At 42.9% G+C, this 14484-nt stretch overlaps 1 protein-coding gene across 14 annotated transcripts in view; it reads left to right on the plus strand.

Annotated features, from left to right (window-relative positions):
- Window positions 1–14484, plus strand: part of DMD (dystrophin) — a 7596173-nt gene that overhangs the window by 4979956 nt on the left and 2601733 nt on the right. For all 14 annotated transcript variants that reach the window (XM_085622447.1, XM_085622454.1, XM_085622449.1 and 11 more), the window contains one exon: window positions 11390–11498. In XM_085622447.1, the coding sequence (XP_085478573.1) occupies window positions 11390–11498 (109 nt within the window). The remainder of the gene's footprint in view (window positions 1–11389; window positions 11499–14484) is intronic.

Consider the following 14484-nt stretch of genomic DNA (forward strand, 5'->3'; position numbering starts at 1 on the left):
CGCACGCCATGCAAACGGGCAGACTGCAACCGGCGGAAAAGTGGCGGGCGGGAAATCACACCGCTGCGGTCACGACCGCAATGCTAATCGGACCGGCGGTGTTCAGGGCTTCAATGGCGGGCGGATGTCCGCAGCTGGTCCGGCGGTTGCTACCGCCCACCCGCCAGAGGACATCCGCCCTCCATCCTAATGGACCCCTTAATCTCCTAAACTCTTTGTTCTTTCCTTTTCTACGCCACCATTCCTCTGTGTTATTTAGCTAGGGTGAATGTTGCTTATTCTTTATCTTGTTTACTCAATTCACCATACTGTGATTAGCTTGAAGCATTGCCATTATCTTTTCACCATTTTGCCTTCATTGGTTGCTTGTTGGTTGTCTGTCAGGGTTTAACCCAAGCCATCTGTTTTTATGTTGCACCACACACTTGTGTTGCACTGTAGAATTACCCTAACCTTGTGTCAAAAAAAACATAGGAGCATTTCCACAATCCAATAGGTGTCCCGCAAAAGCCAGTGCGGCCCGCTGGAGTCCTGTGGTAGTACCACGGGGGCTGTGCTGGCTGCCTCAAGTGTCTCACTGGATAGGATTTACTTTTTTTTAAGAGGGGTGGGGCCTGAGTGTCTGTGATGGGTTGACGCAAACAGGTGAAGGCTGTGTGCGGATGTGGGTTGGCTGCCCCTGGAGGTTTGGGCACAGGGCCTGGACACACAGGGAGTTAGCTGGCTTCAGGGGACGGACGCAGGGCTTGGTCTTAGGTATGGTAAGAAAATATTAAGTTGCATTAAAAAAACTGCCACTGTGTAGTTATTGTTAGGTCAAACATTCCATAGGAAGAGCATTTATTGTTTTGCTACTACCTTTAGTGCTGTTTGATGAATCTTAACGAAACTTCCCTAGAAAAGTTTATCCACCTCAGCTCCTTCCTCGAAAGTTTCTGGGTGATCAGTGGGGCTGTAGGCCGTGAACACTGGGGGTTGACCACTGGCATGGGGTCTAGCGAATACAACACCACAGGGTTATAGAAGTTCATTGTGGGGGATTGTCACCTGCAGAGGTTGGATATGGTAATAGGATGTTAATTTACATTAAAACACAGAAATTAATTGAGAAAACAAAGGTTAAAGTGACAATAAATTAGGTATTGTAATATCTAACTTTGGATTAAAAAAAGATAGAAATTCAAACTTTACATAAAAAAATTAAATTTACTGAAAAAGCAAAGGTTAAAGTGGCATGATTGGTGACAATTTCAGTCATAACATCATGTTTTAAATGCAAAAAAACACTGACATTCATCAGTTATAGTTTTCTTAGCTAACTATAACTTGTGCTCCTGCCATGATATGTAACGTATCACATCACTCCTGACATCTAGCCTATTCTGACTAAATTACTCTATAGACTTTGAAACATGTAATCATGTATTAAATGGTGCAGAATCATATTAACCATGAATTACCATTCACACACACAAAGTCCCTTAGCTGAACCAAAGTCTTCCTATGCACAGCCTTCCCCCTGTACTGAACACTTTGTGGGTAGCCAAACTCATGTGGGCAAACAACCAGGCATGAGTGGGAAAGCCTGTTCTGAAGATGAGCTTTGCCCTGTGAACAACCTTTCATGGAGAACCCTCTCCATTGAGACACCTATTCCCCAGTATGTGGCCACGTTCCTACTACGCACAGCCTTTCTCCTGCACCGAATCCTTTGCAGAAAGCCAATCTCTTCTAGGTAATCAACCACACATGGGTGGGAAAGTATCTTTTGCAAACAGTTTTTACCTTGTGCAGAATCACTCCACAGAGAGCCCCTCTACACACCAAGCCCACGTAGGTGGGCATGGCCCTACTACACCCAGCCTCTACCCTGTACTGAACACTTTGCAGATAGACATCTTCTTGTGGGCAATCAAGCAGACATGGGTCAGCAACTACCTGGTGTATACAGTTCTCAATCCTATGCACAGCTTTTCATGCAGAGACCACTCCGGTCAGACACTAAATCCCGTTAGGAAAGTAAGCACCAACTATGTGCAGTCTTCACCCTGTAGCAAAGCTTTCACGCAAGTCTCTATGTCATCAGTGATAGCAAACAAAATGGCAGGTTAAAACGTCATACACAGGCTCTGCAATGGCAGGCCTGAGGCATGTTTAAAGGGCTACTTAAGAGGGTAGCATAATCAGTGCTGCAGGCCCACTAGTTTAAGGTATGTCACCTGTGGAAGTATGTTTTATTTTTACGTTTCTAGAGCACTTAGGTTTAAGTATTTTTATTATTATCATTTTTACACAGTATTGGTATTCACCGCATATGGTTCTGTTCCTTCACATCACAATTTTTTGAGAAGTTGTTTTGAGTGGGAGCATGTGCACATTTATTTAGCACTGGATTCAAAAGTCGGGCTATGACATTTGGTTTCCATTAGACGTTAGTGGAGAGAGCACGTTTCTGTGGGATGGAGAACATGTAATTGAGTGTAAATGCAGGGTAACAAAATGCAGTATATAGTTTGTTATGCTGTTTTTTTATAGCCCTAAACTCAAAGATCGAGTTTTTAATCATGGACACTGAGGTATCATTTTTTAGCATTGGAGAAGTTGAGGTTGATTATATATTTCAGCATTGTTTGCATGTTCATCTTATTTTTATGTATTTTGTTGGCGTGGCCGAAAATTATTGTTCCGTTCGCAGAAATTGCGATTATTTGACTTTTTTGCGTTCCGCGGAGAGCGCGAAAATGTCAAAATTCCCGCTTTCTGCAGCTTGGCGATAATTTGCTTCTTGCTCGCGCTGTAAAATAATACATTCTCGCGCGCGCGCGATCGCCTTACCTGAATCCCTGCGTTCGCCGACAAGTTTTCTTGATCCGGTCACGTTCTCCATGAGATGTTGTATTGTTTTTAGCCATTTGCGCTGTCTCGCGACAGTTCGCGCCCGCAGTGACGTCATGCGTTGCGCGATCACGTCTTTCTTCTTGCGATCATGCACCGCGAGACAACTCAAAACAAGATGGCCGCGCCCGCGAGCAACCATATGGGTAAGTTGGCGACCAGCAACCATGCAGAAAATCTCGCGAACATGCTGGAAAAAAACTTCCGCATCTTGGCGATATTTCCGCTTGTTTACGATAATTTTAAACATTTTCGCGATAATTTGCGGAAGTGGATTTCCCAAATTTCGCCCACCCCTAGTGTTTTGCTGGAAGATAGGTAGTTTTCATGTGATTCTTTTTTCACTGTAGTCACCCTTGCGGAAGGGCACATTTGCCCGAAATGCATTGGGAATACCACCTTGACGTTGAATTAAATGGGATTGTGAACCTTTTGTGTCTCGGAGCAAAGCCTAGATTGAACTATTGAAAAGACTGAGGGATCATAAAGTCTTGTACAAACAGGAACTCACTGGTTGAACTTCCTCGGATCTTACATAATCGTTCAGCTGGGTATCCTGGGCTTCAGAGACCTGGCGAGGTTCCAGCTTCTTTTCTGATACATTTACGTGCACAGAGCGAGCGCATTCCAGGGTGGCATGCACTATATATTGCCTTGAGTATTGTGAAACTTTGACTTCTACTAAACCTCGGTGTGCATTCTGCCACTTTTGCTTTGAAGTCCATCACTTGCCAACTCAGTGCCTTTTAAAGGGCAGTGGAACTGAGCCCATTGCAGGAAAGCGGCTAAGTTTGAATGGTGGCAAATGTCAAAACAGAATGCTTTGGCTTCAGCATCACTGTAAGAAGAGGGACTGAGCTTGAGGTTCATACCCAGGTTAGCAATTTATGAAGCTGGTATGCCCACTAAAGGCCTGTTGTACCATATTGGAGAGTTATGTGCACTGCCTGAATTTGTCATGGTCTTACTGTCTTTAATTGGCGTTTAAACATTGGGATTTTTTTTAGGAGTTAAACGTAGGCTATACAAAAGACAGTAATTGGATGAGGAAATCTTTAAAAAAAATTCACTATATAACGTCTTCTAATAGAGTTTTTCACGTGCATTAAGTACATGCCATTTATTAGAGTGGCTTGCGGTCCTGTCTGTGAGGTGTATCTTGACTGTTTCCACAGAGCGTATGTGTATGTAGGTTGAGGTTGAACGCTGTTTTTCCAAGGCAAAGTTTATTTATCTGTGAAATGGGCTGCTATAATGTGCCTTTCCATAATTCCTTTGATACAGGATGACAACTGTTGGAAGGCAAGGACGGGTAAATTCTGTAAATAAAGTAGGTTCATGTGTGAAAAGATCTATTGCAGTTATAGTGCACAGTGAATTGTGAGTCCTGTGAACTCATTCTAGCTGTGGATTGTTTGTGATGGCCAGTAGGAGCCAACACAGACTTTTCGGTGTGTGTTCCAGAAGGATGCCTCAGGAATGGTGGAAACTGTGCGACTCTGGGGGACTTCAATTGTTTGACTATACTCATAGCAGATCTAATGCATTTTATGTTGTCGTCTCATCCTGCTGTCTCTTATATACTAGTTTTCCCGCTTATGTATAAATGTTTTAATCGTTAAACGTTTGGAAGGTCTAGATGCGACCTTTTGAGTGGGCACTATAATGTTATATTACAGATAAAAATGAAGCTTTTTGATCACTAGTGTTTGTGAATAAATGAGCGTGCCAGTTGTATAGAGTTAAAAGCGTTTATCTTGTCGTCTATATTTAACCAGTCAGTGACCTCGCCAATTCATAAGCATGTGCTTGACAGACTTTCAGAGAAGAAGTTTTGTAAGGTGCTTTGTAGAATTGTTGAAGTTTAAAGTAACATGCAGTAATACCTCTGTGTGAGCTTGTCAAAAATCAGAACCACTTTGGTCACAAAAGTTGAGTAGTCTTCTGCTACCTTGTACATCACAAAATGTCAGAAAGTCACACAGCTCCAATTCAAGTTAAAATAAAATTTTATGATAGTTTGCATATGGCATTTTAATCTGCCTAGTCTTACGTTGTATATTTGCATTCAATCATTTTTAATGTTAGTGTTCTCAAAAGGGCAAATGCCTTTGTCGGCATAATCACAAATAAAATCTCTGGCCATGAGCTCAACAACAGTTCCACTGGTAGTGAATTGACAAACTAACAGAAGCACAAAGTCACAGCGTTTGTTTAAGCAAAACTGTGTTTTTCAGAGTACTGAACCCTTTCTGCCAATTCGAACAGTCTTTCCAGCTAGCCGCGATGGTTATACAACTTAGTGAGCCTCACCGAATTAGGAATGGTCTCGAGCCACTGTAAGTATTTAATTGATGTGAGATAAGCTCCTGTGAGCCCCTGAGGTATGTATGTTGTTGTGCAGTGGCATGGAGGGTATTCCACATGTTCGCAAGGCCAATCGGCATCTAAGAGTCAGCTAATGGGTAACACATCATCATCGGGGGATGGGGCATCAGGATTGGCATGTGTGGGCCAACACTGGGTCAAACGACCTGGGCGAGTAGTTGTGGGAAGGGAGATGGGACCACCTATCCTTCGCTGCTGTTGTACCATTGTAAAGACATCACCATAAGACCGATAAACCACAGTGAAAACAAACTAAGAAATAATGAAAAGGAGCATATAATAAAATATAGTACATTTATAGATTATAAACAATATCAAATTCATGCGATTTGACACAAAATTAAAGTGTGGGGAGTCTTGAAATTTCTATTCTTCATTTAATCTTTATTTTCATTTCCAATCAGAAGCATAAAGCCCAGCCAATGTGTTTCATCCAATAGATAGACTTCATCAGGGCTGTAAAACAGTTAGAGAAAACATTATAGAAATTATCCAAAAATTATATGTATATATTTACACAAGGTCTTTCGAAAAAGACCGATATTACACAATATACAATAATGAAGGCCAGATAGACATAAACATGATAAAAAGGACATGAGGCAATTCTACCTCTAATGATGACAATTTCTCTTAGTACTGGAATTATTATCCTGTAGTAAGATGCTCCCTGCCTATACCCATTCTTAACATTTGTTTCCAATAGGTTATGTTATTGTGTTTTTCATATGGAAAAGCAGCCTACATATAATCCAAAGAATCATTGGATAAGTTTCACAACATATGATGCTCATTGTTATTACAAATGCAGTCGGTTCAAACATGATCTGTATAAATGAGTATCAAATGAGAAAAAAGTGGACATCCAGATCAAAAAAAGGGATTTATAATCCACAAATATATACGGTATTCTACATCCCATTTATAATACCTGAAAAAGTTGTCAATGAGGTACTTCCTATGATTTGAAGTACAGCAGTACTGAAGGTGATTATGACGGTTGGAAACAATAGCTCATCAATCCACTAAGGGTCTATTAAAGTAAATATTCATATAAGTAGCACTCACTTGTGAATCAGATCACGAAGATCAGCAAAGCAACCTATGAACGTGAAATCTTGAGAGCCAAGAATCTAGTAACATCTTGTTAATAATATATATCCAAACTAAAAAGAAGGGAGCAAAATCTATCATGGCTATAATCAATACATCCATCCATTAATCTATGAGAGGGCAGCCAGTAAATTATTCTAAAACAAAAAATTGATTACCCATTTAAATTATATACCATCTAGTTTACACTTCCAAGCATCTAACACGTCTAATACAATAATTATAAACAGAACAGAACTCACTTGGGAACAGTTCATGTAAATCACCATGTAAATCATCTATATAAATATGCATCGATATTCCAATCGTACCAATGTCTTCTGGATTTTCTAAGGATTATTGCCTTCTATCCATGCTATGAGAAAAGGGGCAGAACAAATCATATCTTTAGAAAAATCACTCCATCTTTTTCATTAGAGTAAACGCCAAAGTTAACATTAAAATCAACACCAAAATAAGGAAATACGGGGTATAAGGGAATAAATTCATTTAGTGTCCCCAATTGCTACATGAATCCTCACAAGTTAAATATATAGTCTAATAAGTATCAAAAAATACCCAGCAAACATCCTTTCATGAAACCACCTAAGGAAAGTAACAAGTGCAATATCACCTCCATCTATGTGGCTTACCCGGTATCATATGAAGTCATGCCCAAAGTATCGTCCATCTGACCATGGTGTCTACTGTCAACCTACAAGGAGTATTTATACAAGTAGTTAGCCAATCATAGGCAAGAAAACTGTGTCATTAAAGTCACCCTCTTTAAAGCTCCAATCACTTTTGTCGTAACAATATGGAAAACCAATTCGACCCTTTCTAACAAAAATCATAATTTAACCAAAGTTCCCTCTCTGGTCCGGGTAAAATGCACTAATCAAAATTGAGAAGTGTGTTGTCTACAAGAAAGATATTGAGCCAATCTCTACAAGAAAAACAGTGCAAATTTGGGGGTCCGTTACGGACCCCCGGGGACCACCACCTCCCTGGAGCCCTGTGATGGCCCTGGGGACCGCCACCCCCCTGGGCCGGCTCCTGCAGTGTCCCGGGGTGCCCACCCCCGGGACACTGCTGATTGCTATGGCAGGGCGGGAGCCGCCATAGCAAACTGTGCTTTGGTTTTTGGAAGAGAGAGCAGGGAAACCTGCTCTCTTCCAAAAACTAAAGCAGATTGATTTTCCACACGGCCCCCCTCTCCATAATAATTTAAAACAAAAACAAACAAAAAAACACCCAGGGGGGGGGTCCCCGGGGCCATAAATGGCCTTAGGAGGGGGGCCATGCAGCCCCCATCCAAAAGAATATTTTAAAAAATGGCCATACCCCGGGGATGGGGTCCCCGGGGCCAGGAATTGGCCACCGGAAGGGGGGCCCACACGGCCCCCTTCCCGTTCATTGTTTTTTTTTTTAATTGGGGGTCAGGCCCTGGGGGATGGGGTCCCCTTGGCCCCAAAAATGTAAAAAGAAGGGCTAAAAATAAAAAGAATCGAGATCATGCCTAGGCCCCGCCCCCTTATGGAAACACTCTGCCAATGTGCTCTGTGGCGCGTTTTAAATTGGGGAATTAATTCCCCTTCAATACTGGGGGTCTCTGGGGGCCAACTAGCCTACCAGGAACCTCCAGTATGCGCCAGGGAGCTGCATTGAAGAGAGGTGTTAAGAGGCTATGCCCCTTTTTACACCTCTCTGCAACGCACCTCTGTGGTGCTTACTGGAGGTACCTAGTGGGCTAGTTGGACCCTAGGGACCCTCAGGATTCGAGGGGACTTAATCTCCCAACTTAAAACGGCCAGAGGGCGCGTTTACACAGTGGGGAAGGGAGGGGACGGGGCCTGAGGTGACGTGTGCAAACACGCCCTGTGGCGCATTTTAAGTTGGGGAAATCCCCTTCAATCCTGAGGGCCCCTGGGGGCCAACTAGACCACCAGGTGCTTCCAGTATCTAAAGATATTTAGAGGCGCGGTGGATCCGAGCACCCTCCCGCCCACGAGCTTTATTCTAATTGGCTGTCAACACTCCAAGCCAGGAAGTGTTGGCAGCCATCTTGTGCCTCGGTAACCGAGGCACAATGAACAGAAAAAGAAATGCAAAAAACAAGAAAAGGGGGCTGGATAGAAACACCCTGACCCCCTAGGCCAGCTCAGGGGGTCCCACAAAGACCCCCAGGGCCCAAAAAAGCATTTTTGTTAAAGAAAAATCGGCCGAATTTGCGCTGGGTGCGCAAATCCGGGCGAGAACATTTTTTAAAAACGAAGCACGGCCTCCCGTGCTTCGTTTAATTAAGCCCCCGGGTGGGCCAGGTCCCGGGGCATGCTGAAATAAAATTACGGGGGACCAGGGGGACCCCCACAGCCCCGGGGACCACCTCCCCCCAGGGCTTTCATTAATTATTTGCGGGGGGCCTTTCAGTGACAGTCCGTCTTCTCCTCCTCCTCGTTGGTGCCGCTCTTCCGACCGGACCTCTTCAGCGCGTCCCTCTCCTCTGCCTCGCTGTCCCTCTTCACGTCTTCTCCTCTACGGCTGTTCACGTCCTCTCTCTCCTCGCTGCTCCGGCCACCGCCATCTTCTCGAGCTGTCTCCGCTCTCATTGGATAGAGGTCAGGTGATCTTGTGACTTAAGTGCCGACCGCTAGACCACACTCTCCGCTTCCGGCTGTGAAAGACGGCGTAGCTGGGGTCATGTGTGTCCGCGCTGCCGGATCACACAGCCATTTATATTTGCCAAGAAATATTAATGGTTCCATGTTGTGATTTGGGGTGTTTTTGTTTTGTGTGTGCTAGTCTTAGCAGTACAAGAGGGGTAGTATTTTTATTGGGCACATGTGGAAACACAGAAAAGTAGAAAATTGTTGTTATGAGATACATTTCTCTCCATTATTGCCTTCAAAATTAAGTCACTGTGCAAAAATGATCACATTTTGAATATTGCCCTGTGAATCTCATAACCCAAATTCAAAGATGTTGACATTGCCACTATTCCTAAACTCAATATCTGGTGCTCATTTAAAAAATGAATAGGTTTTCTTCTTACTCATTTTTTAATTCATTGGATTTTACAATATGAATTGCTTCATGGTTGGTACATGAATGAAAACCATTATATTCTGCAGCTCAATTGTTGGCTTTGGTGTGTTCCTGGAAAATCTATAAAATTGAGCCCTTGCTGAATTCAGAATGCTATTTAGTCTTCAGAAACATAGAGCTTTCTGGGTTCACCCATGGGTTTCTACCACAAACTGCATGCACATTTAACCCCTAGAAATAGGAAACATGTATTACTGTTCAGAAAAATGCAAACACTCTGTTCAAAAATGTACTTTCTTTTACAACTCTGCTTTTTCCTGTAGCTCAGAGATGATATCTTATCACAAGAAAACTTTTGTCGATGCCATATTTGGGAAAAGAATACACTTTGCAGAAAGATGCACTTTGGGGAAAGAATATACTGTGCAGAATGACACGCACTTCATCCATTTTCTTTTTTAGAACAACAATGATGCTATATTTTAGCTATTTTCTCTGTCATGTGGTAGACAGTGGTCCGCAACGATCAAGCTGGGCAGGGTTTGTGGAGATGAAAACGTCGCTGAGTGAGTCAGCTAATGAGTTTGTTCCTTTCCCCTCAGGGGCGTAACACAGGCCCCCGCATCCCCCGCGGTGCGGGGGCCCCCAAGCTCCAAGGGGCCCCCTCAGCACTGCACTTCGGCCGGGGAGCTCCTGATAGAGTCCGGAGGGGGCCCCTCCACGTACCTTGCAGGGGGCCCCCTCAATTATCGTTACGCCACTGTTTCCCCTCTGTCCTCCAGATTAAATCCACAAAACGCGAGAGTGTTTCTGCTGTCAGTAAAGCAGCGCCCATCCTTCATCTTCCCAACAATTCTCAGTGGTGCTTCCCAGCCACGGTCGGTAGTAGGAGTAGCTGCAGGGCGGTGATGTGGGGAGGGGGAGGGGCAGGGTGGGGGGTAGTAAACTATGGATTACGGAGGTTTACAGGTAAATTAACATATACATTAATAAAACGAATTTCGTTGCGTGCACTGCATCCCCAAATGCGATGCAGTGCACGCAATGAAATTCGTTTAATTAATTTATATGTTAATTTACCTGTAACCCTCCGTAATCTATAGTTTACTACCTCCCACCCTGCCCCTCCCCCTCCCCACGTCACCGCCCTGCAGCTACTCCTACTACCGACCGCGGATGGTGCTTCCAGTACTGCAACAGTTAAAAGGGAAGCCTTCCAAGCCCGGGAACTTTCAAGCCCAAATTGCTGGAGCCATCACAATTGGAAAGCTTCCACAGCACACAAATGGGGTCAATTTAGGAGAATTATCGGCCCGCGACAAGTGCTTTTCAGGGAGAGCTTCACTTTTCCTAAACTGTACAGTTGGTTCAAAAACATAATGCACATGTATTAAACGATGTGGCACTGCTGTTCAAGCAAGGACTTCAATAAACATCGAGCATCAGAAATCGATACATCGGGCGGGTACTCCATACATGGAATTAACATTACATTTTTAACCATATAACCCCGGAAAAAAAGCCAAACCCTAGATCAATAGAGCTCTTTTAGAATTTATAAATTACATTAGTATTGGAAATTTTCAAATGAACACAAATTATCTCACTTCTTATCTAACCTGAATTACATTGTGTATGAGTTGATTCATGTTTGCTAATCTGCTCTGAACAAATCTAATGGCAAACCCCATCCGTATACTTTCAGGTAATCCGCCAATAGTGGTAGGCAAGTATGGATTCTTAGGAATCAAACTATCATTCAGTATCAATAACTTGGCAAATGCAGAATTATTACAGTTCAAAGGATATTTCACTTCTTTTGCAATGTATTATAACCTCTCTTGTGTGTGCGAGCAAGACAACGGCTTAGTTTAAGACAAGTACATTTGCCTATTTCTGAAAGCAAAAAGTCTCTGTTTTTAATAGTTCTGCAAACATTAAAAAAAAATGATTATTTTTTTTATTACAGAGAACGCTGGATGACTTGAATACCGACTGGCACACAATACATTATTTAATCCTGGAGCTAAAGGCAAAGCAAGCTGCAAAACTGCCCAGTTATATGTCTACCAGTGTCAGTAAGTGAAACAAATGGAGACTCGCTTTGTTGCACCAGCCAGTAGATTTAAACGGACGCAGCATGTGATAAGCAATGATCCATCTATGTTGTAAGGTGTTATCCAACTCTTATCACATCGCATAATTCCAGTTTTTTCTTTAAAACTACACATTTTATGGTGAATTACTTAATTTCAAAACTTTCATCTGTAAATATTTCAAAAAATTCACTGGGTTTGTTATCACTGGTAACGGTTGTGGAACCTCATTTTCTCTGATGAGGAACATGGTGCCAGTGCCTTTTGTTTCCAATGTTGCTCACTCGGTTGCGTTGGACGTTACTCCTATTATCACAGTAGCTTTCGCCCCTCAACATAGGAATAACCTAGACATCAGAGGTTCACTTTTTGGCTTGGTTGATCTTTTTATGAAGCATTTTACATTGTATTTTGTAATGTATTTTATATTTGTATGAATTATTGTGATGTACTTTTATGATTTTAATGAATCGATTAAATTGGTTTTGACTGGCTGACTGAATAACCTAGGCGTCAAGTTCAGATAGGATAAATGAAAAGTGAGAAGGCGAGAGAATTACAATAATGAAGAGAAAATGAACAAAAGGAGAAGCTGGGCGGTTGGTATGCATCAGAAAAAGGAGGACTGGGATACTGAGGTGTGCACCCTATAATACCAAAACTATAAGCAAAATGGAAAAGAGCTGCAACACGGAGGTGGACCCTAAAAGCCAATCAAAGCTTTGTTTGAGGGTCATGGTCCATCTTTGTGGTGGGACAACCCTGCCCCATTGAACATGTTAATTGCTAGGCTTTAGGAACAGCACATTATGGTGCTGAGCTGTGGGGTCATAGAAATCTAACTACTTTGGTGGCAGACAGAAGTCGTTTTTATGTGGCAATTGGCTTGTCTCCTGTTAGCACCCACTACTTCGCTATGACTGGATATGGAGCGTAGGTAAATTTCAGACAGGATTGGTGTACGACCCATCTTGTACAACAGGAGGCTCTGGGCCTCACCAGAGCTACGCTCTTATCAACAAGGCCTTGATGAGGTGCTACGGTACTGTAAATCCTCAGGCGACCTATTTACTGAGCCACATGTTTATATTTACACTGTTAACAGAGCTCATCAACACACTAAAATAGCAAAAATAAAACATTGTTTATTATCAATATTTAAGTATTGTACGCACATGTAACATATACATAAATATAAAAACATACAAAAAAATACAGCTCTAGAAACACACCATAACAATCAATCTCATCTATCATAACCCATACATGAACCTGAATCTCAATTGATAAACAGGTAGTATAAAATCCTTAATGATTGGGTCTACTTCTTGATAATGACCCCTCAAATTTACATTGAAATGATTGTTTGAAATTCAATTTATAACAGGAAACATCCAGTGGAGGAGGTGCTACACATCCCTGGTTCAGGTAACATTCCCTGGCTTAGGCATGATAAAATAACTCTTACAAAGATTGGGCTGGATAGATTGTGGGTTGTCCCTTTGAAGTCCCATACGGTCAACAAAGAATCACTTAAGAGAGGTTGCTGGCAATGTAAATTGGCCACCGTGCAAGCACAGTCCAGTTTGGGTTTCCCGAGCTTGTCTTTCCTCATGTTGAAGGATGGGTATGTGGAAGTGAGGTTCCTGGATGAAATAGAACTTTCAGCCGCTAGGAAGCGCTATCTGCAAATTAGATATGGGACTGTGCTGCCCCATACTTTCACAGCTAATTGGGTGCAATACTCTGAGGTGATAGGTTATGTTATGTTATGTTAAATAATTTATAAAGCGCACGGTTACCCTAGGGTGTCCTGGCGCTGTTACCAATCACTTAAGAAGCTACATTTACCAGCGAGCGGAGAGAAGCGCGATCATTTAGAGGGTAAATAGCCATGTTTTCAATGCCCTTCTAAAGGACAGCAGATCTGACAGGTTTCTGAGTTGTGCCGGAAGGGCATTCCAGGCTTTTGCTGCCCCAACTACAAATCTTCTGCCTCCCCAAGACTGTTTTTTTACCTTGGGGATAGAGGCCAGTTTAGCTCCCCGAGACCGAAGGTCTCTAGATGGTATATACCATTTTAGGTGTTTTTGCAAGTAGAGCGGTCCGGTCGCGTGGAGAGCCTTAAAAGCAGTGCATAATGTTTTAAAAAGAATCCTTTTCCTGACTGGAAGCCAGTGCAGTTTCTGAATTTCCTTCGATATGGGTGCAAATTTAGGGATCCCGGACAATAATCTGGCTGCTGCATTTTGCAGCCTCTGCAATTTCTTCAGAAAACGCTCCTGGATGTTAAAATAGAGACCATTGCAATAGTCTAATATAGACATCACCAAGGCAGAGACCACTGTTTTCTGGCTATCTGTAGGCAAGAAAGGCAAGATTTTTCTGACGGTCCGCAGAACGAAGGATGTCGATGACGAGACTGAATTGATTTGGGCCCCCAAGTTCAGCTTGTCATCAATTATTACTCCCAGGTTTTTTACTTTTGCAGCTGGGGCTGGGAAATTTCCCATACTGACCGGCCACCATTTATAATTCCAAAAGGTTGGAGAATTTCCAAACACCATGACCTCAGTTTTGTCAGAATTCAGCTTCAGGCAGTTTTCCGCCATCCAAAGACTCACTGCCATCATGCAATCATGGAATCTGATTGCCAAGCTGTCCTCCTGGCCTTGCTGCACGGATACCACCATTTGTGTATCATCAGCATAGGATGTTAAATGAAAACCCAGGCTCTTAATGATGGGGGCCAATGATGACACATAGATATTAAACAAGGTCGGGCTCAAGGATGAGCCCTGTGGAACTCCGCAGGGTAGGACAAATGGGTTAGAGCAAAACTCACCCATGGAAACTACCTGAGATCTGTCAGTGAGAAAAGATTTTATGAGGCTCCAGGCCTTGCCCTGAATCCCGCATGCCCAGAGCCGGTCCAGCAAACGCTGCTGGTGGACCGTATCGAAGGCCG

This window comes from Triturus cristatus, chromosome 8 (assembly GCF_964204655.1).
Source record: "Triturus cristatus chromosome 8, aTriCri1.1, whole genome shotgun sequence".
Classification (NCBI taxonomy): domain Eukaryota; kingdom Metazoa; phylum Chordata; class Amphibia; order Caudata; family Salamandridae; genus Triturus; species Triturus cristatus.